We start from the raw sequence: 27077 nt of genomic DNA, 5'->3' as shown, positions 1-27077 counted from the left end.
ATACACAGCATCTCAAATCAGTCATCTCAGAACAACAGGTGGTTTCTGGGCCGGCTGAGATTAAAGTACTTCCCAGAAAGAACAACTGAAATAGAAAAGCATTAACAGTGAAAAATTATCTTATCTACAAAAGAAGCAATAAATATTTTCTTTAAGTCCTTAATAATTTTTGGTTATATTTGGGTTTACAAAGGGTCCAAATCACACGTCCTTGGGTCATGGATAAAGTTGTAAAGAAAAAAACAGATAAAAAGCAAGGTTGAGATTCCTAACGTAGAATAAAAGTCCTCAGAGTCCCACCAAAATATCCTCTTCTTTCTACCAAAACAGATTCTAAGAATGTTTTTCTATACAAGCTGAAAAGGGGAGGTCCTAAGCACATCATAGGATGGAAATACAAGTTTTAAAAGCAGACACTTTTAAGCTCCTATGAGCGATTAAGAGACTGAATTCCACAGCTGAAGCCTCTTACCTGTAATAAATTGATGCATTAATTTAAGAAATTATAAGAATTAACCAGTTAATCATTCATGATGGTTTTGCAAACCTTCCAGGTATGCAAAGCTGTACAGTCTGCTGGAACAAATGTGAATTAGGACCATGAGCATAATTCTACCTTTGCCACTGACTCACTGTAGCCTTGAGGAAGTCTGTCCTTCTGTGTATAACAATGTCATCGTATAGCTCATTTGGGCGTGAGCAGGTTCATTAGTTAATGCTTGATATTGCTGTAAAGTGCAAAATGTTTTGTGAGTGTTTGGTATTGTTATTAAAAAAGAAATAAACAGGAAACGTCAGTCAGGTAATGTCATCACTAAGACATTAGATCCCTCAGTAACATGGACAAGAGAGGCAGTGGCTCAAGTAACAGCATTCTTTATAGACAAAAACGTGCAAAAACCTGGGCTTTTCCACGGCTCTAACGCACTGCCCGCATGACGTCAGCCATTGCATCGCCTGATACCTCATTCCTCCTTAACCACATGGAGCGTTGGCTCTGTAAAACACCGAGGTCAGCAGACAGGCAGTTCTCCTTTAAGGATTTTTAGACGATAATCAAGCTAATCGGCAATCTCCTTACTACTTTTCGTCTGAGCCCAATGCTTCCATGAGCTGGAGCCTGAGGGAACGCGGCGGCTATCCTCACAGCAGCTTTTAACGCGTGTGGCACAGCACCACCCCGGCTGCCCTGCAGCGAAGGCTGTACAACAGAAAGGCTCGTTCAGCCCCGCTGGTGGCACAAGTCAAAACCCACTTTTAGGATCCCCCTCTTCATCCAGCTGCAGGTGGAACGGGGCCATCTGCGATTCCCCGGGAAGCCCGTGAGGCTGCCAGCCCCTCTCCCCGGGACAGAGCCTCTCCGGGCCTGGCCCGGTGCCCCAGGGCCACTCCTAGCTATGCTGCCTGTTACTATGCAAGCGATCAAAGGTCTTTCCTCACAACGCGCCGGAGTTTTCTCCTTCAAAGTGCCGGCTTTTGCATACTTTACGAGGGATTTGGTGGCAGCCTGAGCGCGGGACAAAACAAGGAAACTGGGTGCTGGCGAGGGCCTGGAAACGAGAGATTCCCTGGGAAACACCATTTCTCGCCCAGGAAAACTGCCGTGCCTTGCCAGAGGCCCCCAAAAAAGGTGAGTTTGGTGTACGCCTCACAACACGCAGCTCCCGCTGTCCTAAACGCAATTTTGCTGCGTGTTCCCAGAGAAACCCTGTCCAGCTATGACGTCCACGCCCCGCCTCGCTGCACAGCCAGTCAGCTTTCCCGCACCCAAGATAGCTCCACAATGGCTTCACTCGCTATTCAGTGCCCAATTCCAGCATGGCGGTGCGCTTTCCGCCAGCCGAAACTCGTGTCGCCCTTTCTCAAAATGGCAACCACGAACTTCAACTCGGGAGGGGGTTGCTCCTAAGGGCTGAAAGCCTTCCCTTCCCTTCGTCTTTCCCTTTAGCAAAATGGCGGCGAACGGCACTCACGTCCCGCCCCTGAGGTGATTGCCAGGTTGTGCGGTCACGTGACAGGCGGAGCCGTGTTGCTGTAGGGACGGCGCGGCGCGTTCGGGACGCGGACGGGTGCGGAGCGGGTGGGATGGTGTGTGCGGCTCTGTTGTGGGGATGGCTCCTGCTCGGCTGCAGCTGGGGCCCGGGGCTCCCCGGGGTCTGGGCCGCTGCGCTCTCGACGGCTACCTACGTGCTGGACGATGCCGGCGGGCTGGGCAGGCAGTTCGACGGGATCGGAGCTGTCAGCGGCGGCGGGGTGAGCGGCGCCGACGGGCGTGGGGGGTCCTCCGGTGCTGTGGTGCTAATCCTCTCCTCGGGGCGTCGGTTGCAACGGGCACTTGGGCTGGGGGTTCCGTCAGTGGGCGTGTTCGGTGGCTTCAGTGCAGTCCCCGAGGCTTCGGTGGGGTCTGGGCCGGGGGGAGCCGTGGGAGGTGGGGGGAGGAGAGCTCTGAGGGGAGCCGTGAGGGCGGGGGGGTGACGAGGCGTGAGTGGCTGTCTGAGGGGGGGGGCCTGGAGGCCCTGACGGCAGCTGTGCGGGCAGTGGTCCTGGCTGCGAGGGGAGCCGGAGCCAGGCCCTGCTTTGTGCCTGTCCGCCGGTCAGCTGCACAGTGGCTCTTTCTCGTCAGGATGCTCAGGGTGCCGAGGGCCAGCCACGTCCTCGGGGCCACTGGAGGAGAGCTATGCCAGGGTGGGTATTTTCTGTAGAGTCTTCTTAACTATTTCTCTCCATGAGTTTTAAAATGCTGGATGAGCTAAGAGCCAGTTGTGCGCTTTCCTGTGGGCCAGCGGCCATGAGATCCTGCGAGTCCTTACCAGGTTCTTGGACCTGCTGAGCTGATGTTCTTGCCCTCTTGCCTGCGTGCCCTGTGAGCTCCCGTTGAGCCAAACAAGGGAGATTCGAGTGGAGCGGGAGAAACGGTGCTGGGAGGGAGCTGTGTTCTGCGTGCATTAAGTCTGTGAGATCTCTTTGTTTCTCTGTTTTCTTGATTCTCTTTGCAGTAAATTGCAGGTTACCGGAGTATAAGGCAATTGCAATCTATGAAACCAGAAATACACAATTGAAGGGACAGAAAAGAGTTTTTGTAGGGGCTTAGCTGAGTTCCTGGTGCTATAATTATTTTTGTAGGTTTATTAGCTATGCGAAAGTCCTAGACTGAAAAACTGAGATGTACTTATATCTTTAAAAGTTAGGTTTTCATATTTTCTTGTTTTCTTTCCATTTTAGGCCACATCTAGACTCCTGGTGAACTACCAAGAACCTTATCGCTCCCAGATTTTAGATTATCTGTTCAAGGTAAAGTCAGTTTCACTGCTACAATAATGTCTAATTTTCATGCAGAATTTCCTATTGTGTAATGTTGAAATTCCTGTAGTATATTTGGTACCACTTGAAATTAGACAAAATCTCATCTTGTAAAGCATCTACTTTAATATTGATTTTTATCAGAACCTTAAACTTTAGCTGTAGTTTTTGACAACCAGCATGTTGTTCAGGAGTCTGTTCCTTCAAATTAGTATGAAAATTCCTTTTATGTTTTCACAATAGGTTTTAAAAATATGTTTTCAACATTTTGATTATCCATATGGGCTTAATGAGAATGAAATCATTTTTGTGGCTAAAATGAGGGGTCTAGCTGTTCATAGTGATTGCAGGAAGTGGGTCTTTGAGACAGTTTTTATTTTTTTGGAGTACAGATAGGTTCACATAATGTGAAAATGGCTGTGCAGACTGCATCATTTCAATAGCATATCTATTCCAAACTAGTTTCAAGTGTAAGTGCAGTTACTCTAGAAGGTGTGTGAACGTTATTGGTTTGTAAGCTGCTTTAGTTAGCAACCTGTGGAGTTACCCAACTTAATATATGGTAAGATTATGGGACAGTAATAACTTGTTTTGCTTTTGGCACTGTAAATTACTCTGCTAGAAGAGGATGTCATGTCACTTTCAAGTAGTGTAATCCAGATGGCTGGAGGGGAATAATTTACTGTGTAGTTTAAAGAATTGGTTTTAAAGGGTAGAGTAAGGCATATTGCGTGACTGGGGAATCAAAACCTATGTTTTTTGGAGACCAGAGCTGTGTGTTACAACTATGAGTTTTTTGAAGGAATCAGTAGGCATGTGGTAAAAGAAAGTCTAGCTGAGAGATTATGATTTTCAAAGAATTTTTGACGTATTCTGTCACCAAAACCTCGTAGGCTGTCATGAGATACCTGGGAGGGGTACGCCTTGCCTCATTCTCCTTGTCTTTTAATGTCAGCCAACTTTCATAATGGGGATGAGAGAGCAAATGTGTTAAAAGTTTAAAATTAGAAATGTCAGGAAGAGAAGTGGTAAACTGGGAGTATTTGCTTCTTGGTTAAAAACTAAATAAAAAAAATCCAGAACTTGTAAGCCAAGCAAACTATCATCTATGCAGCATATTTTTTAATCAAACTGTATTCTCACATCTTAAAACTTTTTTTTTTTTGGATGCTAAAATTATACTTGGGTAATTCCATGGAGGAGGCCAGCTCATTACTGGTTATTAAAATAATGATTAGCTGTAACTTCTGGCTTGAGCAACTCTTAAGCCACTAATGACTGGAAGAACATATGAGGAGTAGGATCACCTGTATGAGCTTGAATTTTGTATTCTGCTCCACCAGTCAGATGCCAGGGGAAGAGTATAGTGGACTAGGTGGCCGTTTGTTTTCCAGTGTGGTGGTTTTTTCTCTCTTGCCTTTCTACCTGTAGTTAGCAGATTATTTCTGACTTGTATGTATGCTCTTTCACTTAAGCAGTGTAACCCCTTACACCAAATAATAAATTATTTACAGAAATATTAACTTCAATAATTTAATTTTTAAAAGAAAACAAATGACTTCTAATAACATTAAAAATACTGTTGTGTTCCTCATACAGCCTATATGCTACTTTAAGAGCGCTTCAGTATTTTCTTGAGCATAACCATTTTAAAATCTGCACAGCTGGGGAGAAGTGTCATTAATGGTGCAAGAGTCAGTGAAACTAACTGAAGATAAGCGTACTATTTATTTTGCTCAATTTCCTTTTGAAGCAGAGTTTTGTATAATCTCTCATTGCATCTACAATGGCTGTTTAAAAAAAAAGTACTGAAATTTTAGCATCCTCAAAATTGTACACTTATTTATTGCATTCTTTTTGTTAACAGCAGAATTCTGTTTGGTTTTCTGTCTTTCTCTTTTTCTAGCCAAATTTTGGTGCTTCTTTACATATCCTCAAAGTAGAGATTGGAGGTGATGGACAATCGACAGGTATGGATTTTGCTTGAGCAGGGTTTAGCTTCTCTCTGCAGCGATGCCACAAGTAACATGTCCTGCACTTGTCACTTTAGCTGAAGTATGGAGATGTATTCTGTGGTTGTACTGAAGTTGCAGTCTGCTAACTTGCAGAAGAGGAATTTACACTAATTTTCTGGAGAGGGTTCCCACTAACCTATGGTTAATAGGTTGCATTCTAGACCAAATGAGTTCTTTTGTTCCCCAAGATTAAGGAAGCTCTAGTAGCTTTCTGAATTGCAGAGCATTTCTCAAACACTAGTTTAGCAATACAAACTGTAAAACTTGTGTAGGACTGGGTAGTTTATATCTTAAAAGCATGAAAATACGAAGACAGCTGGTCAGAAGCAGTTATGTTTCTTTGTTTTAACGAGCTGCTACATTTCACTGGAGTGGCGTTGTCTGAGAGTAGGCACTATTTTTTTTTTTTTTTTTGCCTGGCCACAATTGCAAATGAAAATATGTCTTGGTGTAATTTGCCTAGCCTACTATATTTACACATAGGAGAAACTGTTTAGTAACTGATTGTGATCAGAAGGCGAGAAGCAGTAACCAGACTACAGTTCGTATCTGTGTGGTTTTTTTTTTTTTCCCTTTGGTCGTCGTCCCCCCCCCCCCCCCCCCCCGCACCAAAGTAAACCTTGGCGACATTAAGAATAGACTTAAAGCAGACTCAGTTAATAAATAGAAAGCATAGCATCTGTCTTTGTGGCATTTTTTATATATATATATTTATTTTAAATATCTGTGTTTGTGCAATTAGATACTGTTTTTCATTCTTTGGTTTACTTCCTTAAGAAAAATTAACATGGTGAGAAGTATTATACTGGGTGTAAGAGCTCAGTATTTGGTCAATAAATTGCTGGTTAGAGGAGAGTGGAGTTGTCTTCATGCATGCACAGACCTTCTCTTCAAACACTCTTGCTGCTGGCTAAGAAGAATGCTACATACTTGTGTGATGGCTTCCCAGTTTTTAGGAGGAGAACAATAAGATGCATATATCTTAACACACTACCCTGCAGCTCTTATTCTGACCTCAGAGGTGTGATCAGGAGTCTAAGTTTAGAATCTAATTGTTGTTCTAAGTCTCTGACAAGTAGAACTTCCAAATAGTCAAGTGTCAGTAAGGTTAAAAAAAAATAAAATAAAAATCCGATTTTCTGTAATAAAATGTGCTGTTTCAGCAAGCTTCATTTAAAAAAAAAAGTCCCATTAGAAAAGATCTCTAGAACAATTAGGCATATAGGTTAGTGTAAGTGTTGCAATTGTGAGCACAAGTTATTAATTGACTTTTGTGTGTAATGACTTCCCATGCAACACATGATTCTTTTGCACCTTTTTAGTTCATTTACCTTTGCCTGAGGGAATTCAGTGCATAGCCTTCAATTCCAAAAAGTTTTCCTGCAGTTACGTAATACCATAAAAATTATAAACTAGATCTTTTACTATAATAAGAGAAAGAACTTCTTCCTGTCACTGAAAAACTTCATGGCAGCTCCTTTCTTTCCTCTCCCTGGACTTACCTTGCACAGAAGGAACAAACTATAACCTTCTTTTGTTTGCTTTTTGGTTTAGATATAACCTGCTTCTAGAAATGTATGTGTGGTTGGTTGGTGTTTTTTTTTTTTCTCCTTCCTGATCTTAATGTTGTAACTTTTCTAGTGGTTGTTGGGACCAAGATAATCATGAATATAGTTTTAGCATTATCATAGCTAGGCATAGAAAAATCTGATGTTAAAAGCAGGCATAGTCCCTTAAAAATAAAAATTAAATTTATGCTAAGTTAATACGGTAAGTTAATATGCTAAGAATGAGGGGTGGCAAGTCTCTTGTGTGCCATCCCAGTACTCATTTTGCTTTGAAATACATACCAAAGAACATGTGAACCATGTTGGAGGTATGTGCTTGCATGCTGTGGCAGTGAGCAATACAGAAAACTTAATAGTGTGTAACAGCTTATGACACAGAAGATAATTGTGAGCTACCTGCTTCTTTCCTTCCTAGATGGCACTGAACCCTCCCATATGCACTATGAAAATGACGAGAATTACTTCCGGGGCTATGAGTGGTGGCTGATGAAAGAAGCCAAAAAGAGGAACCCCAAAATTAAACTGATTGGTAAATTGCTTCAAGCTTTAGGATTTAAATGCTTTCCCCCTCCCGCCCCCGACTAAATTACATATCTGACCCTTAATTAGCTTATTAATTTTAATTGGCAGATGTTTTGATGTTGCAGTAGGCAAAGTAGAATCTCTAATATTTGGTCAGCTTGTCTTGATGTGTCACTTAAACTTACGGTGTTTTACTTTGTTACAGTAGCACAATATGTAACAAGTAGCATAGCAATAATGTATGTAACAAGTAGCAGAGGATAAGAAATAACTAATCATTTACTTGTATCAAATAACATTAATGCTTAGTATCACAGCAATGAACATAAATCATTTGTCATGAGAGCTGAATTTCTGAATAATAGAGTAAAAAAATTGTAAGGGATAAAGTAAACTTACAGGAAGTATAAATCTGTAAACCTTATATGGACTAAATTTTATGTTCTTATTACAAACCCATCACCCCCTCCTCACTATAGTGGTTCTTGTCTTCTGATTTGTCTTGTGTATGTAGTTGAGTTGTAAAAGGACTTTCCTGTCTCCCCGTTCTGATCGTGAGTTGTATGTGTGCTGTGTCAGTACAAATGTGGAATGCTAGACTTTAATTGAAACACTTTACAAAATGTATTTCACATGAAACAAGGTGAGAAATCTATCAATTAAACAGTATTTAATCCCTCCTTTTCCAGGGATCAGGCTTTGTCATATCCAGCCACAAGGCATCACTTGGTGCAGGGTTTGCTAGTCAGGTTGTTAGACAGGCCCTATGACAAGCAGTAAGCTTACCATCTATGACTAATTGTGATTATTAGTAACCTCCCTCTTCTCTCAGATCAAGCTCTCAACAAAGGAAGGAGGGCTTGCCTTTGTATAGGACACCATAGGCTAATTCAAAGTCAGCTGAAAACTTAGCAGCATCTGGTTAGGTTAATTTGCTGTTATTTACTACAAGATCACTAAACAGCTGAGACTTGGAAATGATTTTTCATGATCCTAATCTATCTTCCTCTATTATGATCAGATCATCGCTTCTTCTGAAATTCGTATTCAGGAGATTAACAATTTTTGGAGTTCAGTATTGATCCTTTGTCTGTAACTTTGTAAATTTTTATCCTAAAATCTTTGGAATTTTAAACCTGAGAGCGCTAATACCACACAATTGAAAGATTGTATGTACTCAGTTGTTCTCTAGTAATGAAGGTTTTCTAGCTTAAAAAAAAAAGCAGCTATTAATATGTTTGATCACAGTTTATATTAGAGCATACTCTCTAGTTAAATAATAATATGTTTTATTGCCTTTTCTGGAGCTATGTGAATTTGAAGTACATATCAGCTCCTTCGTTTTAGGTAGAACAAATTACAGCTTGCTGTTGAAGCTTACTGAGTAATGTAGACCAACCACTTTTTGTATTCACTTGTTTTTCTTCTCTCTTTCCAGGATTACCTTGGACATTTCCGGCATGGATAGGGAGGGGTGAAAACTGGCCCTATGACTATCCAGATGTCACTGCTTACTATGTTATTTCTTGGATATTAGGAGCTAAACAGTATCATGATTTGGATATTGATTATATTGGGGTCAGTAAAGCAAAATCTCCTGTATATTTTATCCATCTTCATTCCTAAGATCTTGGTCTTGTCTCTTTCAAGTTCATTATTTGACTGAGATTCAACTTTTTATTTTTAATTCTGATTAAGAAAATGTGTGGCTAGGATTCCTCTGAAATCAGTCCTGTACTTACTGAAACACTTATTTTGGACTTTTAAGTGTTTTGATATGAGACAGTTGTTTAACTGCAGAAAAGCTGAAAATCAATTCAGCAGTCCAGAGCAAAGCTTCTGAAACTGTGGTTCCCATCCCTCAAAGGAAGTCTAATCTTGCCGCTGTAATGCAGGAAGGTGTATCTGATGTATATCTCCCCTGGAATGCATTCCCCTTGATGTTGCTGACTTATTTCAGCTGTGTCAGTCTTGCACTTTGGGTAATACAATGATGCTTCAGCAATTCAGCTGGGGGCACAGGGAGAACAACTGCTGCTAAATTTTCTCCTTGCTATGCTCTTAGAGTAGAAGGTAAGTTCTGCACTTTACGAATTTGAGTAATGTCTGTTTTCTGTGTTGTTACTTCATGGTGATTGGCCTTCTGGATTCTATACTTCTAAGAAAAGGGAATTTCTGCTTCTACAGGCAATGTGGTGACATTGCATGATGTCTGGTTTCTTTGTGGGTAGAATCTGAAATACAGGGAGGCAGCGAGGTCTGTGAAGGCTCAGAAAGTGACAAAACAATTTTAATGCTTTTCTGATTCTACATTGTTAGCCTTTATTGCTCTTTTGGTTTATAGCATGTGTTATATATTGTTATTTGCTTTATGATGAAATGTGCCTTTCAGTAAGTAACTTTTTTTTGATTGGCTTATTTCTGAAGTCACATATTAGCACTTATGGAAGGATTTAGAACTATCAAAATCAAATGGACATATCCCACCTTCAAGAAACTCCATGTACATGCTTGGGTAATCTACGTGTACGGGGGTACTTTCACCTTTACTGGTTAATATGAGTCACAGTGTTCGTGTTGTGGTTTAAATGAAAGAAAGAAGGTTTCTGACTATGTATTTTATTGGCGAGGGTATTTGGTAGAAAGGAAGCCCAGCATTCCTACTTTTGAATTTTGAGCTGTGTTTAGCTTAAACACTCTTTCATAGAAGATGGAAAATCCAGAGCAACGGAAATGAGATAATTTTGTGTCTGTTTACTAAAACTATGCTGGATCTCTCCTGTGTTCAAGTATGGCTACAGTCCTGTGTAATTAAAAAGAACTGTTAGTTTCATTGAGTAAACCCCTGCAAATGTAGGCAATTGTTCGTTATGTAACTTGTTCTAGCTCTGCTATATCAGTCTATGGCAACAGGGCCCATTCGCTAGGAAAACACCTTGAAGCCGCAATGTGTTTCTCAATGATTTCTAACAAACTGTAGACCCATTGGTAACAAAGTCATGTGTGACACTGCTACCATTGTAGAGCTCAAGCAGCTCTGGAGTTCTTTTGAGCAAGAAGGCAATCAGTAGACCTTAGAGATAGATAAGTAAGCAGCTATTTTGAACTTTCATACAGAATTTTCCCCTGAAGAGCTGATAACAAAACCAACCAGAGCACTTTCTGTAGCAAACTGAAGCCATGGAGTTCGCTAATGGATTGTATAATCTTATATATACATAAATAAAATATTTCATTATGCATTGACATATCCTGATTTTTCTAAATGGCTTTTTACTTTTCCTTTATAGATATGGAATGAAAGGGCATTTAGTAGCAAATATATAAAGGTATGTATTTTTTCTTATTTCTCTAAAATGAAATGTTTGTCTTTTATCATATGTAAACAATTAGCTTTTCTGAATTTGCATAGAAAGGGGACCTTAATTCTGCAACTGCCTCACTTACTGGACTCTGTTTCTTGTAGTTGCAGGGATGGAATGCTAACAGGATCAGATCTGTAGATCTTTTTTTGTGTGTGTGTCTGAAACTGTTATTTTGAACTTTAAGTGTGTCAGTGTATGCCAAATGTTTAGGACCTTTATGTTTTAATGGAAGCTCCAGTTGATGCTATTGAAATCATGCAAATTCATCATCTTTGTACTGGCTTGGATATAGTTATAAGTCCAAAATCTAGAATTACTTAAAATTCTGTGGCAAAATGCCAGTGGATATAATACCCTTCAATTATTGCTATAAAACTCCATGTTCGTATTTTATGGAAAACGTAATAAAGGCTCTGTGTTTTTAGGTGTGCAAAATTCAGTGCCTCCTGTTCTGAAAGACTTGGAAGAACACAGTATTTCACATAACCAACCTTGAGATATCTCTTAATATCTTTCACTGCTGCCTGCCCCTGCTTCCCCCCTGCCCCTGCTTCCCCCCGCCCCTCTTTGAAAACTCACTTCTGTTTGTTATGTTATGTTGAAGTGGAATCTTAAGTACAAGATTTGTTCATTTCCTTGTCGCCGCTTCGAGGCTCAGAAGCAATAGCATTACCTCTTCTTAAAAGCAAATAAGAGTTAAATTGAGTGTGTAGAAAAACTGCTGATTCTTTTTTTCAGAACTCAGCAGGAATTGTATCCCATCTGTGTAAAATTAGTCAATTAGTGGCTACTAGAAAAGTTTCAGTTCTTACAGTTTGTGTACACTGGATGAGGTTAGTCACATCATTTGTCTTTGGCAACTTCTGTAGTTATTTTGTTCAATGCTTAGTTTTAGTAGAAAGCTACAGGAAATAGTGTACTACAGTTAAACTTGACATTGCAGTAAGAGCAAAAACGTATCTTTAAGTATCTTTCATGAGGCTGTCATATAAAAAATTCTGCGTCCTCCTGGAAATTGAGAATGCTCCCCTGTAAAACATTTCTTTTAAAAATTATATTTTCTAGGATGGAGAATTAGATGAATACCCTTATAGCTGTTTCCTATGATTTGTGCAGTGCTTTGACTGAGGGAGGGTAGGAAGCACTGGCAGAAAGTTCTGTGCTGGCTGTATATCTTATACAAAGAAAGAGGAATACCTTATATCCAGCTTTATGGGTTTCTTGTTAACAAATATGTTAATCATGTATTTTAAACTGATTTACCGGGTTCACTGCCACCACAGTAACTTAGTTTCCAAGTCTTATCACATCTTAGACCAAATTTTGCTATGTGTACTTCACAACTAATTTCATGAAAGGTATTGTCTAGACTTTAGATGCAGGTTTGACACTAGAGTTTTCAAGTGACTTACAAAATTCCTTCCAGAGAAAACACAAATACACTGAAGTGTGACACAGCAGGATATCTTGGCATCTCTGTCAAGGTGTCTTGTTTCTTTGAGCATGTTAAATAACAAAACTCTGGTAGATGTGTAGATGCTTTAGAATTTGCTAGTGAAACTACTTAAATCTCTGTCTAAACTTGCTCGGTGAGTGTGCTTAGAATCCTCTTAAAATATTCCATCCCAATGCGTGTTCAGCGCAAACCATAGCCTAATTTTTAATTTTTTTTTTTAAGCTAGGAAACGAGTTCATAGGGTGTTCTCTATTACAAAAAATGCTTAGGAACTAGAAGTTTTCTGTTATATTTAGCCTCAGGCAATATGAGTTCCAGGCTTTTCTTTTTCAGAAAAAGTGGTTCACTAATTGGGTGTAGGCGAATGGAGAAATCACTAAGGATAGTGGTAGTCTCCTAAAGGATAATTCTAATCATAGGTAAGTTATGCTGGTAGGGGAGGAGGGGGAAATGCATGTGCATGTGGACCTCAGGTAGAAGTCTCTAGTTGTTCAGTATGTGTGTTATGGAAGCAAAACCAAACAGAACTGAAAACACTTGTTTGCAGGCTGGAATAAAACAATGCAAGTAAGATGGCAGATAAATAGTGAGGGGTTTTTTTTTTTAAGCTGCAAATTTTGTTTTATTCACTGGCTAGATGTTATGTTGATTGAAATGCCTGTGAGACTGAACCCTTTGTCAAAACAATCATCAGAGAGAAGGCAGATCTTACTATAAGTAAAATACTCATTTTATTTTCCTATATCACTGATTTGGTCTTTTACGAAAACTGGTTTTCTGGCTTTCTGTATGTCTTGTAAGAAATAGAAATGTTCTGTTTTGCTTAGCCTCCAGGTGACAAGCCATAGGACTTTCTCATCTGTTTGTCTTGACTTCCTAATGTGGGGAGAATGAATGTGGAGACCAAACTATTGACTGTAGGTGCAGCGTTCTACTTGTTAGCATTTTAAATGCTGTTGAATTGGGACTAAGCTTTTGGCTTCTAGAGCTAAATATTTAGTTTAAAATTTGATCTTAAAATCACCCAAATAATTACTGAAAAGTGTAAGCCTTCCCTCCACTGCATGTTAATTGACATAAGGCCTGGTTTACCATTCATTTTCTTACACTCCGCAGTTGTGTGGCATCTATTCTCTAATCAGCACGATAGTTCTATTTGCAGTCCACCATTTCAAAAAAAAGTCCATTTACTGAAGTGTGCTGTTGCACACCAAACATTTTCTGTAATGTCTGACAAATACGTGACATAGATAAGCTCTTAGTTATCTTGCTAAATTTTGACTTGTAAGAAGTTTAGTTACTTCATCCACTAAGGTGCTATTTATGTTTCTTATTAAGTAGAAAAAATGAAAAAAGAAATGATGAATCTATTGCTTTTAAATTCTTATTCAAGAAGATCCTATTCTTCTAATTATATTTTTAAATAACATCATCTTTAACCCTAAAATGTGAGGAGTATCTGTATATAAACATGAATACTGAGTGTAAGGGAACCATTCTACACCTGTTATTATGGAGTTCATTTTGAGTGTCTACAGTTCTGTGTCCTTGGTACTTATCTTTCAACATGGAAGTTCTGCAACCTTTCTAGCAATTTTGTTCTTCTGAACTATCTGTATGGTTAGTAAGTTTTTCCGAATATCCGTCTAGCTAGAAACCTTTAAATTGCAAGGACATTTCTGTAAGTATTTCTACCATTATGAATTCTTCTGGTAAACTTTATGCTTCAAAGGCTTCAAGCAGCTGAACAGAACTTCATTGCTACTTTTCTTGTTCTTAGTAAGTTTTATGTCCTTTAGATCTAGGCTTTCATTGTCATTAACACTTGGACTTTGCTTTGTGTCCTTATCTGACTACACATCAAATTAGAAATGCTTCCTATTCTCCTTCACATTGCTGGAGAGCTATTACATGAAATTATTTAAGGATTCATGCCTACTGATCTTCAAATGGTTGGAAAAATCTTATACATGCAGCACATAGCACATCAAGGATTTTAGACTGTGGACTGATGTCCTTTGTCAGATGCAACTCTATGTGGAAGCTGCTGAAAATACTTTTTACAATGTGGGGTTTTTTTGGTGTTTTTTTTTTTTTTTTAATTGAGTGTTCGGACAAAACATGGTTGTATAATTCCAGCCCTGTATAAGCCTGGTTCATTCTTAACTGTTGGAGCTGGGTATAGTTTGTCTAAGAAGTTCCACAGGCAAATGTAAGAGGTTTATCATCTTTGACAGTGAAATAGTAAGGAGAAGCTGGAAAGACAGAATAGGAATTCTCTTCTGGTGGCATGTTTGAAGTCAAAGTTGACTGCCCTCAGTTTTGTTGTGAATATGCAATTCCAGTTTCATGCATTACATTCCTGAAAATTAGTGAGACATATGAGGAGTCAAGTAGTGGGTAAACTTAAATATCAGATGCTTATAACATCAAGGATTTTTTTTGTTCAGTAAAAAAGCCTGTGAAAAGAATGCTTAGGTGAAAAGGACAGATGTTTGGCAAAGATTTCTGTTCTTGTAGAGAGTTGCGTAGTTACAAGGACTTTTTTATTTTAAAACTTCAGTCCTCGTTTTCTCAATATACTTTTTTTTGGGATCAGGTTAACTTTCACTTCCGATCATTTGTGGAGGTATGTCCACTTCCACATTCTAGCCAGTCATCATTTTGAGATCAACTTACTATGACTGACTATGATAAACCCATTACTCGTATGTAATTAATTACACACATGCAATGGATGGAGTCAGTATGTTGAGAGCATCCAGGTGGTGTACACATAGGCACATGGGGTATCAAAAGTAATCCAAGTGATGAGAAGCCCATTTTTGTGTAATGGTTATCTGAATGTCATAGATAACCCTTCAGTGTTACAAGTACTTATCATTAACTTTCTCTGTTATCATTATGGCTCTCCTTTGAGAAGTCAGAACTTCTCTTATCCATCTTGTGTGAAGAAAAATGCTTCCACTGACTCGTCCTACAGTTCTTAAATTGTTTTCAGTCTTAAATGTTCATGTTGCCTGGTTGATGAAGGCTGTACTTTAAGTGGTGTTATTTGTTACTAAGGTACTTCGACAATCTTTGGACAGACTGGGTCTAAGGAACGTTGGCATCATTGCTGCAGATGGAGATTGGAACGTTTCAAAGGAGATGATAGTTGATCCATATCTTAATGATGCTGTTGAGGTAGTCGGGTAAGTGTGGGAGAAGGGAGAAGTTTTACACATTGCTTATTGCTTCATTTCTGTAAGGCAGTCTTCATCTCCATTTTGAGAAGTCATTTATTCTTATTTCATACTTCCTAGCCATTCCCAGTTTTGTTATCATCATGTACAGTGGTGACTGATTACTCTTTCCTGTCTTCCTCTCTGCTCTCAGTTTAGTACATGTGTAAGGTAACCTTACCACTCTTCCATCACTTATTTCAAGTGTGCAGTTAGGAGCTATGTTTTAGGCTTCTTATCTTGGCACTAGAGAATGACAGGAGACTTCTAGCTAATATGCATGTGCATCCTCAAAGTCAGATAAACCTTAGGACTGAATTCTTGGTCTACAATCAGTTTTAATTTCAGGTGAACTTGAACTTTCATGCTGGAACTTATCACCTTGGGACTTACCATGCTTGCAGCATTCCCTGTTACATGTCCTTTGCTTGAGATTTTTCTGGTCATGTCCTAAAGCTAGGAGTTTCTGTTTGTTGCTTATATCTGATAACAGACAGTATTAGAAGCAGACACACAGTAAAGTGCAAGTAAAAACAAACTTTGGAACTTTGTTTTTACTAATATAGGCATCTTAGTTTTAGCAGCTAGGAATGCCTGCTGTTGTAGTTCTAGCAAATGGCGACTTGATTGTTTGCCTGCACTCTTGCTCCATAAAACACTTTCTTACTACCTTGCTTCTGTCAACTGGCTTGATACGTATTCTGCTGCTTTTGCTTTCTTGGTAATCTCTTATTTCTCAAAACTATAAATAGGTTTTTAAAAATTATAGCATGTTCCTAGTGGAAATGACCTTTAAGTGAGTGTATAAATTGTTCACTTGTGTTACATTTGTTAACTTTCTTTCCTACACTGTTAACCTTACTGTGATAAGAACATGCTTATTGTCACCAGTGTACCATTTATCCTCATCTGTATGTAAGGGGATCTGATCTGTTCATAATTGTTTAAACTAATAAATGGTTCAAAGGTTATAGCAAGGGATTGTATAAAGAAACTGCTTTTATATGTCTTGAGCTTGTAAACACTGATCCACTTGGAAGTGGCTGCCTGAGAAAGACCGATCATAATGCCAGCATTGAATAACTCATTTGGTTTAAAAACTTATAACTTTCTTAGGTTAGGCAAGATTTGTACCTGGGCAAGTTATGGTGTATTAGGAAACGTTTTAGTTATGATTTCCATGCCAATGAAACTTGCAGAATGAATGCACTGAGTGTGTATGGCTCTTATTTCTTTAAGAGCTTGACAGAATCAAGGCTTACGAGTACCTGGCTTTGTTTGTACCCTTTAGGACCACAGACATGTTTTAGTTGCTCTTTAAGATGAAAGTTCTTTTTGTCAGAGGTTTTTCCTCATTGTCCCCAACTCCTCCACCCCTGCTGATCACAAAAAATGAAGAGTTAGAATATTTCCTGTGCAGTAGTGTTGTTATCTATCAAGAAATTAAGGTTAGTATGAAATGAGAATACAGTGTTTCTCAGCCAATACTGACTTTAAGGCACCAACTACCAAACAGAGTTCTTGCTGACCTAGAAAAAGATAATAGTATTTAGGCGTCTGTCCTTCAAATGCTCAGGTTCAGAAAGTTGCTAAAAGTACACTGTATCTCTATGTCTTAGATAACTGTCTAGTTGTTTGCAAAAATCTGCTAGTCAATCTGTTTTCCTAAATAGTCTTAAATTCTTTTCTCAGAAATCCTTTTCTGTACATTGTTCTGTAATCTCTTTTCAAGTATACCCTCTCTGTGACTTTTTCTTAGTTCTTCTATTTTGGAATGGAAACCTGGGGTTAAATTCATATTGTTTTATTTAGAAATTATCAAGATAATTGAAATGATTGCTTTGGCATCCACCCAAAAAGTAACTGACTTTTCCCTTTGTTTCCTTTCATTTTCTTTTTTCCTTTTCTTTCTTTTTCATATCAGATAATTTTTACCTTGATACCATTGCTCCCTGTGGAGCTTTATTTCTGCCTAAAATACCATTTGTAATCTGAAGCATATCTGAGGTAGATGTAAGGTAAAGTTTCTATGTCTGTTTTTTCACCTACTTATTTGCTGTCTGCTGGCTTGTGATTTGAAAGATGAAGGACTTCATACTTCCTCACTAGAACAAAGGCTGCCAAGCTCTTATCATTCAGTGTGTTTCAATTTCACTGGTTGAAGGAGTGGTCTTCCTGAACATATTGCTTGCCATCGTTTCATACTGCTGAGTTGCAGCACTTGCCACTGAAAACAGGAAATTTGTTAGAAGAAGAAAAGAAAAAAAAAAAGTCTTTATCTGCTACTAAATCAAATTACTTACCCGGTATTCATAAAGTGCTTGGAAATGAAAAAAAAAAAAATTGTAATATAGTTAACTCAAGTCTTAAACCGTGTTACGTTATGCTTCCTTATTTTGTTTGCGAGACCATCTTCACTACTGTCTTCCTGTGTTATTTTAATGGGTGCTATTTCTGTGTTTGTGTAGTATATATTCATACTACTTTTCTCCCAGGATGTACTGTGGCTTGGTACTACACCTTCTATGTTAGATGTGGATTTTGTTTGCTGTTTTTTAAGAAAGCCTATAGAGCCCATAGCTCTATCTGACAAGTCCTTTCTTAAAGGCCTATATGCCAATACACAATTAGACTTGAATATATTCCACAATATTTTTTTTTTTATGTTTATCTGGAAGAAGACAAATTGAAAATGCTTTTACATAGCTCTCAATTATTTAAGTTGTCTTTGACTTGTAAGTCATTATTAGTGGACAGTGATTGTATATTGGGTGGTGGAAAAAAATCTGCCTTCATCAGTTTTTATTTACCAGACAGAACAAATCATATTTTATTTCTAGTTGATGTATCATGAGTCTTCTGTAATACAATGATCAAATAGCAGAAATGATTGCTGCCACTTCAATTTATCTTTTTTCCTGTCTCCTAGTGCCTGTCACTAAAAAAAAAAAAAAAAAAAAAAAAAAAGAAATCATGGTAAGTCTTAATGAACAAAGAAGATAGGTGATGTATTTAAGAGATATTTGTCAGTGACTATGGCTTTTATGTAAGGGGTTCTTGTTCTGTTGATTTTCATAGTTAATATAGTTGCAACTTGAGAGGAATCATTAATCTTACGATCCAGGAATGTTTTCTCAATTCAAAAGGAAGAACAAGTTCAGTTCACTGTTATTTGCTCTCTCTGAGGTAGATAACAGTTACTGTAAGAGAGAAAGATGAATTGACTTGTCTAAGACTATGCTAAGCTGGTTGAAGAACAAAGATTAATTATAGAAAATACTGTTTTCTGGATTTATTTTATTATTTTGGACCATGCTGCTTTTGCCTTCATTTTAAACAGGATTTTTGTATTATGTAGTTCAAAGCACAAGCTAGAAACTTAATTTTGGATTTATGTAACTGTTCTTAAGGCACAATTTTTGTCTCAGTTTAAAACAATAGATTTTACTAGTAGAACAGTCTTTTTTTTTTGTGTGTGTCTTATGTCTGGGGATATTATCTGTAATTAGATAGAATTATTGACTAACAGGATTTGCACAGGACTTCTGGAGGTCATCTAGTTGAACCCCCCCCCGCATCAAGCAGGTGCAATTAGATCATGGTGCTGAGGCTTGTTCAGCTTTAATATCTTCATAACCCTTACCCTTTTGGGCAACTTATTGCATGTATTTGACCATACTCATGCTCTGTTGTCTTTTTTTTTTTTTTTTCCCCCCTCTTTCCTTTAAGTTCTTACATCTAACTGAATTTTTGATCAGTCCACAGCCTGTATTGTTGCAAGAGATTATTCTTTCCCAGGCATAGGACTTCGTGTTCACATCTATTGAACTTGACAACGTTCCTTTCAGCCTTTTTTTTCCCCAGTCTGTTATTTCTCTTTAAATAACAGCCCTCCTTTTCATCATATAACCATTGTTGTAGGTTAACCCTGCAAGGCAGCTCAGCTCCACACAACCACTCGTTCACTCCCCCTCAGTGGGATAGGAGGGAGAATTAGAAGGGTGACAGTGAGAAAACTTGAGAGTTGAGATAAAGACAGCTTAATAGGGAAAACAAAGCTGTGTGTGCAAGCAGAACAAAATGTGAGCTTCCTGAGTTTTATTAAAGACATCAAACAGTACTGGCCCTAATATCAACCTATGGGACATCGCTAGTAATCTGCACCCTGATTGGATTTTTCTATCCACCTTGGTGGGAGATTTTGCTAAAGTCAAGGTATATGACATCCACTGGTTTCACCTGCACAGATAGTCATCCTGTTGTAGAATGTAATCATATTTGCAGGCGTGATTTGCCCTTGGTAAATCCATGCTGCCGTTTCCAGTCATCCTCCTATCCTTCTTGTTCTTGGAAGTGGCTTCCAGGAAGACTCACTCTGTAACCTCCCTGGGGACTGAGGCTAGGTTGATGGGCCTGTAGTTTCTCAGTTTCTTCTTCTTGAAGACAGGCATTAAAACTGTTTCTCTAGTCATCAGGAACCTCCCCTAATTGCTAAATAATTTAGCCTTTGTATGTATGTTAAGTCTGCAAACGAAATACTGCCGTATTCTAATGTGTAGGTGTAACAGAAAACCACAGTGCAGAAGTAATACTAACATTGTGTTCAGGCAAAGTTCTTAAGGCCTTGGGGCAGGAAATCTCGATGTTTCAGGCTACTATCAAACTGTACGTAAGCTACCTCACATCCTGGTCTGTGGAAAAAAGTTTTCTGCAGGTAGTGTTCCCTGTTAGAGATTATATATGGTAGAAATATACAGAATGATGTGAAGGTAATTAGGCATTTGATGTTATCTGAATTTACAAGTGCAGCAAATACTATCTAGGGGACCTCTGGACTTCAAGAAACTACCTCATTAGACTCAGTGTTACGTGATATTTTAGACTTATTTAATTGACTTTCAAGGCCTTAAAATGTCTCTAGGAAAGTGTATGGTGGTTGCAATTTTAAAACTTGAAATAGACACCTTGTCACTCAACTGTGCTCTATGTGTCTGGGGTTTTTCTCATTTCGTGTGTTGGTTGTGTTTAGGAAGAGCTGATCTCATTTGTATTGCTTCACTGTTAAACTGAATTAGTTGATTAGCAGGGAGAATAGGGGGAATCAACTCCTTAATTGTTTACTGTGCATTTACAAGGTTTATAAGTTATAATTCTGTTGTCCTTGCCATGTATGTGGTCCTTGTGGCCCAACCCTCAGCACTGTAACATCCAAGTGGCTGATCTACAAATAGAGTATCTTGCAGGAAATGTGATATGCTTTGTCTTTACACTTTTGTATGTATAAGAAAATAAGAACCAAATGTTTTTAATTTTTCCTTTTGTCATATGCTTTGGGGTTTGGCGTGGTAGAGGAAGAAGGTGTCCTTCTTTGAAGGCACTTTGTGCTTGACAATCTATTACATTTTGTTTGGTGTAACAATTGTCCAACTGTTGTAAAAACAAGAATTGGATTGATTTTGGTTTTGAAATATGTTCAAACAGTGCTGAAGAAGATGCAGCCTTTCCCAATATAAACTTTTGGCAATTGAAAAGCATTTTTTTTATTTGTCCCTTCTCTCTGTTCTTTGCTCTCCTTTTTTTTTTTTCAAAGCTGTTGAGATACACATTGGATAAGCACGGTCTGCAGCAGGTGAGGATCATAGCCAGCGATAGACTGTGGGAACCCATTTCCTTTGTCTTGCTGCTTGACTCTGAGCTCCACGAAGTGGTCGATGTGATTGGGTAGGGGGTTCTCTCTGTTTTTTTTTCTTTCGTGGTGGTTTGTTCATGGTTCGTCTTCATCTTGCTTATTTATAACTAGCACAGCCAAGGCTTTGCTTCTCCATACTCTTACCTGCAATGAAAGGATTGATACTATAATTTTTCTTACTAACCCACATCAAATCACATGGGCTGTTGTCTTGGTGAGAGCCTCAACCCTTTAATTGAATCGTGAGTCTCCTATCATGTGGAAGATTCCTATTGGCTGAGGTTGCACATTTGACGAATTAAAGGGTTTTTTGACAACCCTGTTTATTCTGAGGGTTGTTTTAGTTCCTGTATTGGTATGCAAAAAGTGCTTTAGCTTTACAGCTTTGTATACAGCCTTGTATTACTGACCTCCGCTGGGCTGTTACAGAAATGGGTGTGATCCAGAAATGGATTGGGGCTATGACTCTTTTTTTAGTTACAATAATGTCTTGATTCTTAGTTCCCATTTTGTTTTGATGGGAAGGTTGTGTTTGGAAAGCATGCAACCAGCTGACTTGTTTTTCTAGTTTGGGTTTTCATCATATAATGCTAATATTTTGCAATAGTAGACTAAATTTGAGATTGATTACTGACTTGTCTGCTGAATGGAAATGCATGTAAGACTTGCTCATTAACTTTTCTTTTTACAGTAGGTTCCATATACTTGCCTGACCCAATTACATGCTTCAATATGGCTGTTCCTTGCTTCAGCTTGAGTCTTTTTCATTTGTCTTTATATATATAGACACACAGGAGGTATAGAAATGAAGCCTACACCCCCCGCCCCAACCCCAATCAAATCCTCCCTACATTCTGAACAACAAAAACTATCCTGACAGTTTTTTGCAAGTGGAGTCTTGGATTATGTGTGGATCAACAAGTGAAAGCAATTATGAACTCACTCTGACGAGATGCAAATCCACTGTAATTACCATGATCCCAATGTAGTGAGCATGCTTCCTTTCTGTTTTTTGGCAGCTACAAGTATGCACCCAGTGTCAGTTCCTGAAGCTCAACTGTTTTTAGAATCATAGAATCATGGGATGGTTTGGGTTGGAAGGGACCTTAAAGATCACCTAGTTCCAACCCCCCTGCCATGGGCAGGGACACCCTCCACTAGACCAGGTTGCCCAAAGCCCCATCCAACCTGGCCTTGAACGCTTCCAGGGAGGGGGCATCCACAGCCTCTCTGGGCAACCTGTTCCAGTGCCTCACCACCCTCATAGTGAAGAATTTCTTTGTAACATCTCATCTAAATCGACCCTCCTTCAGCTTAAGGCCATTACCCCTTGTCCTGTCCCTACACTCCCTGATAAACAGTCCCTCTCCATCTTTCCTGTAGGCCCCCTTCTTACACTATCTCAGTAAGCTGTAGTTGCTTAACTCTTTGCAAGTGTAAGTTTCATGTCCCTACTCTGATTCGATCTTATACAGAGAGATGAAATACTCTCTTGTGTAATGGATAATCAGTTGGCTACTAGACATTTAGTGGTGCACATCTTATCATAGTATCTTTAAATAAAAAATTGTTGGCTTTCTTTTAATTTGAAACTATAACAATATTTCAGATAGCCAGAATTTTACATGAATGTACATAAAATCAGTTTTGGGCTTGGTAACATAATTTGTGATCTGTGAGGTCTCTCATCAGACAAGCTGGATGGGAAATTAGTTAAAGCTACTGCTTTTGTTTTATTTTGCACTTTTTGCATCCAGGCTTCATCTGCAAGATATTGTAATGGCTAGAAATTAGAGGCAACCCTGAAGACACACTGTAAAACTATTAATAGATGTTCACATACATAGGAATGACCCAGGTCACCAAAGCTCTTTGTAATGTGATACTTCCAAACAGCTTTTCAGGGCTATTACAGTTGCATCAATCTTACCAGTGAAATAAAATATGAATTATAAACAAGTGTTACTCCTACTTTGAACACATTTAAATTACATTGTAGGTCTTGAAAACAACGTTTTTCAAGGATGGGCTTGCAAATTCCATGGCTACTCATAGGAGTACTTTAGATGTGCTACTTGTTTGTAACACAGTTAAACACATTATATTTTTTGCATGCCATACAGTTGTAGAGTCAGAATAGCTTGGTCTTTATGTTGAAAATTTCCCCCCCCACCTCTTCCTGCTGTTAATTGAAAGAAAATAGGAAGTGTTTAGAAAGTGTCAGTGAGTTTAGGAGTAACAACTTTCATTTTTACCTAATATGAATTAGTATGCCACTAGATGACAACTCAGTCTTTCTGGTGAGAAGCATTGATGTTCTTGACTGGATCTGTTCTAAACACACATGTTGCTAAATGTAAGTGCCACAGAAAACTAAACCTTTTAAAAAAATTTGTTAGACCTAATTATGCCCAAGTTAACAACCTAAGAAAAACAAGATGATGTTGTGACATTACTGCATGATGGAATCATGATGTGGTACCTGTAGTAGTGGGAATTCACAGTGTCCCAAGTCCCTCCCAGGCCTGTGTGCTGATACAGAATGAGAAGTAGGAAAGACAATGTTGTTAGCTGATGACTTCTGTTTTCTAGAGGGGTTTTTTTGAGAACTAGATTTTGAGGTTTACATAGGTAGTGATTTTCTGCAAAACTTCACTGTCGTGATGGTATTATATAGGCTGATCTTTTTTAAGATTTATTTAGTTTCCACAGCCTTGTAATGATTTATGAGAGAGAAATGGTGGAAACCACTGCTATTTCTCCTTGCAGCATTTACAATCTATAAGTTAAAGGGCTTTTCTTAATATATCTGATCTAGTTTAGCTGCCCTGCACAGGCAACTGTGATTTTTTTTTTTCCTGTTGGAGTTATATTGCTGACTCATCTGCTGTGCACATCTCCTAATAGTTAATATTTTAAAAAATACTTTGTTACCAAGCTAACAGCTAGAGGCCCTGATGATGAACCAATCGTCTGCTGTTTTCAGAGGGGTTTAAAGAAGGAGGGAGGGAACAATGAAAATACTTTTTTAGTAAATGACAGTGGTTTGAAGAATACAAACACTGATAGTAATAGCTGTGGTAAATTCTCTCGAAGCGATAAGAGGTTTAAACTTATGTGTCACTTTTTCAGTAATACTGTTGCTACTATTCATCTCATTATCTTTTCTCCACCAAGATAATTTTTTTATCCCCTTTCATGATATACATTACTTTTTCCACTCTTTGCAATGGTTGTCTTTTATAGTTTCTGACTCTCTATTGAGCAGAGAATCCAAAATCCCACTGCTTCTGCTGAAGCATCACATCTATAAGAATGGTGTATAAACTCTACGCCAGTTCATCTTTTCAGGCAGCAAGAAGGACAGATGTTTAGTAGTCTGTGGTTTTTGCTGAAACGTTAATCAGGATACTCAGGTCTCTCCAAATGTGGTCCTTGGGTGGACCAATTATTTTTTGAGAGTAATTGGACTATAGTCACTCCTTTGTAGAAGTTTTCATTTCCAATGAAGTAAAAAGATTGTTTTCACTACTGAAGGAGCAGAGCATGCTGTTCTGGACACAGCTAATCTCCTGTCCTTTGCTGCAAACCTTGAGTTAGTTGTTGAGGCAGTAGAGTGGCACAAGATGTCTAAAAGAGGGCTGCAGCTTGATCTACTGTTTTCTTTAAATATGAATCACTTAGAGTTCAATGAATCCAGCACATACTGGGTGTAAAAAGCCTTCACTGCAATCTGATAGTAAATGTTTATTTTGTACATTTGGGTGGTTCTTTTTAAATTATCCACTCTATAGTGCTATTAAAAGTTAAAAAATAAGTACACTGATTTTTTTTTTTTTAAAACAGTTAGTTTTCATATAGAATAGGAGTTTCACACTCCTTAGTCATGTCCTACTTTCGAAGGACTAATTTAGATATTAATAAAGTAAAATAAAACCCCTTGGTTAACAGCACGGTGTAAGTGAAAAGCAAATACAATGTAAATTGTGTTCATTAACAGTAATAGAAATTGCATCTAAGAGCAGAGAAAAATGATTCATTTCAACTGGTGGTAAAACTGTTTTACCTGATTGCATATCAATGGGGCAAAATGAGAATGTTTTGTGTGGGCTTTTAAGTGGACCAAAGCTGCCAATAAAGATACACTGAAGGAGTCTGCCTCTAGAACCCGTTTGTTCTCCCTGTAACTTCAATCCCGTTTATCATCCCTATTTTTTTCCAATTTATTTCCATCGCTTTAGTGTCTTACATAAAGCTCTCTAACACCCTCTGCTTTTTTGGGGGTTTTTTTTGTTTGTTTTTATTTTTTTTTTTTTTTTTTTTTGTGAAGTACAGCTTGTATTGGGCAGGGATGTTGACTTAATATTTAAGAAACAGCTCTTCAGGATATGGAGTGTAGAAAGACAAATATTTCTTCTTTGCCTGGTCTTTGCAAGCAATGCACTTTATGCCATTACAAAAACCTTTGCTTGGTATTAAGATAGTACTTGTGTTTCCAAGCCAAAGGGGAAATATACAGTAATCTGTACAGCAGAGGATGTAGCTAAAATCTCTACTATCTGTTATATTATCATTACTGAAGATATATGTGAAAGACTGTCACACTGGGAAATGGCCCATTTTTCAGTAGGGGGAAGATAATGGCAAAAAAACCCCCAACAGTAAGCCTAGAAAAACTAGTATTTCTTGTGTCCCTGTCACAAATTTATCTATTTGTCAAGTTTCAGACTAATAGTAAAGGAAATATTTATGCTTACCTTCCAATGCTGATAGTTTCAGTTTAGTGTGTGTATTTAGTGTGTATGATGAGTGTGCCAAGTGAGGGGAAAATTGTGACCCTGTTTTCTGCAAGTGATTGGAAAGGTTTTCAGTCAGACTAATTTAACACAGCGAATCAATGTTGTGATTGAGTATAATCAGTAGTCTTCATTTGGGAGAAAGCATCTCTCCTCACACTAAGGAAGATCTTGGAAAGAAAATTAGCTTTCATTCTATGTTTCAACTATTTTCAGTTTACACCTCTGTAATTTTTATAGTCCAATAGCATGCCTTTTTGAAACCTGAGTTTAATAAAGTGATGTGCAAAATTAGCCAAGTTCATGTTTAGGTCCTTTGCATTCATGCAGTTAAGTTCTTAGAATAATACCTAGTATGCCTAACCTTACTGTTGATTTTATAATTATTTATGGTTTTGTTTAAGATAGTACAAGGTAGCATGTATTTTGTCTGTTTAACACATTACAGTTATGAAAATCTTCAAGCTCAATTTCAGGATAAAACTTTGCTTTAGCAAACTGCAGAAATTTCACGATATATTTAAAGCTGTGTTTACTTATATGCTGGCGTGCATCAGAAGAAATAATCTTGTACTGATGCAGATATAATAAGCTACAGAATATTATAGCGTACTGTCATTCCATTTTCTTCTATGCCATTAGTATTCCAAAGAAAGCTTGTTTTTCAGTTCGGAGGAGGTGAATGATTGCTGCTGTATGTACTTCCCTGCTTTGATTTTTCTTTTTGTTTTAAGTGCTCTTTCTTTTTAAAATACTGTTTAGGGCTCATTATCCTGGAACAAAAACAGTGCCAAATGCCTTATTAACTAAGAAGAAACTGTGGTCTTCAGAAGATTACAGTACTTTCAATGATGAAGTGGGGGCAGGCTGCTGGGCTCGTATCCTGAACCAAAACTACGTGAATGGAAACATGACCTCGTAAGTGTTGTGTGCTGTTGTTGGCTTTCACGACTTCATATGTAAGAATTGTTTAAGCACTACATAACACATCCATCTGCTATAGTAAGATAGGTAAACTGAGACTCTCCATTGTCAATCTAAATTCAAATATAGTAAGGTAAGAAGTGTACTCTCCTTACCTCTTTCTGAGGCAGAAGTTCCACAAGTTTTAGTGTATTCTTGAGTTACTGTTCCACAGTATC

The 27077-nt window shown here is 38.3% G+C and overlaps 1 protein-coding gene across 2 annotated transcripts in view; it reads left to right on the top strand.

Annotated features, from left to right (window-relative positions):
- Window positions 1-2019: 2019 nt before the first annotated feature.
- Window positions 2020-27077, top strand: part of GALC (galactosylceramidase) — a 38884-nt gene continuing 13826 nt past the window's right edge. The window contains exons 1-8 of one of the 2 annotated variants that reach the window (XM_054826274.1): window positions 2020-2253; window positions 3223-3291; window positions 5207-5270; window positions 7299-7412; window positions 8844-8983; window positions 10696-10734; window positions 21041-21171; window positions 26698-26853. In XM_054826274.1, coding sequence (XP_054682249.1) covers window positions 2086-2253; window positions 3223-3291; window positions 5207-5270; window positions 7299-7412; window positions 8844-8983; window positions 10696-10734; window positions 21041-21171; window positions 26698-26853 — 881 coding nt within the window. In that variant the 5' untranslated portion in view covers window positions 2020-2085. Of the gene's footprint in view, window positions 2254-3222; window positions 3292-5206; window positions 5271-7298; window positions 7413-8843; window positions 8984-10695; window positions 10735-15292; window positions 15421-21040; window positions 21172-26697; window positions 26854-27077 lie in introns of both variants that reach the window. The other variant, XM_054826275.1, reaches the window with a different exon arrangement.

This window comes from Grus americana, chromosome 5, assembly GCF_028858705.1.
Source record: "Grus americana isolate bGruAme1 chromosome 5, bGruAme1.mat, whole genome shotgun sequence".
Classification (NCBI taxonomy): domain Eukaryota; kingdom Metazoa; phylum Chordata; class Aves; order Gruiformes; family Gruidae; genus Grus; species Grus americana.
This window is presented reverse-complemented; position numbering and strand designations above follow the sequence as displayed.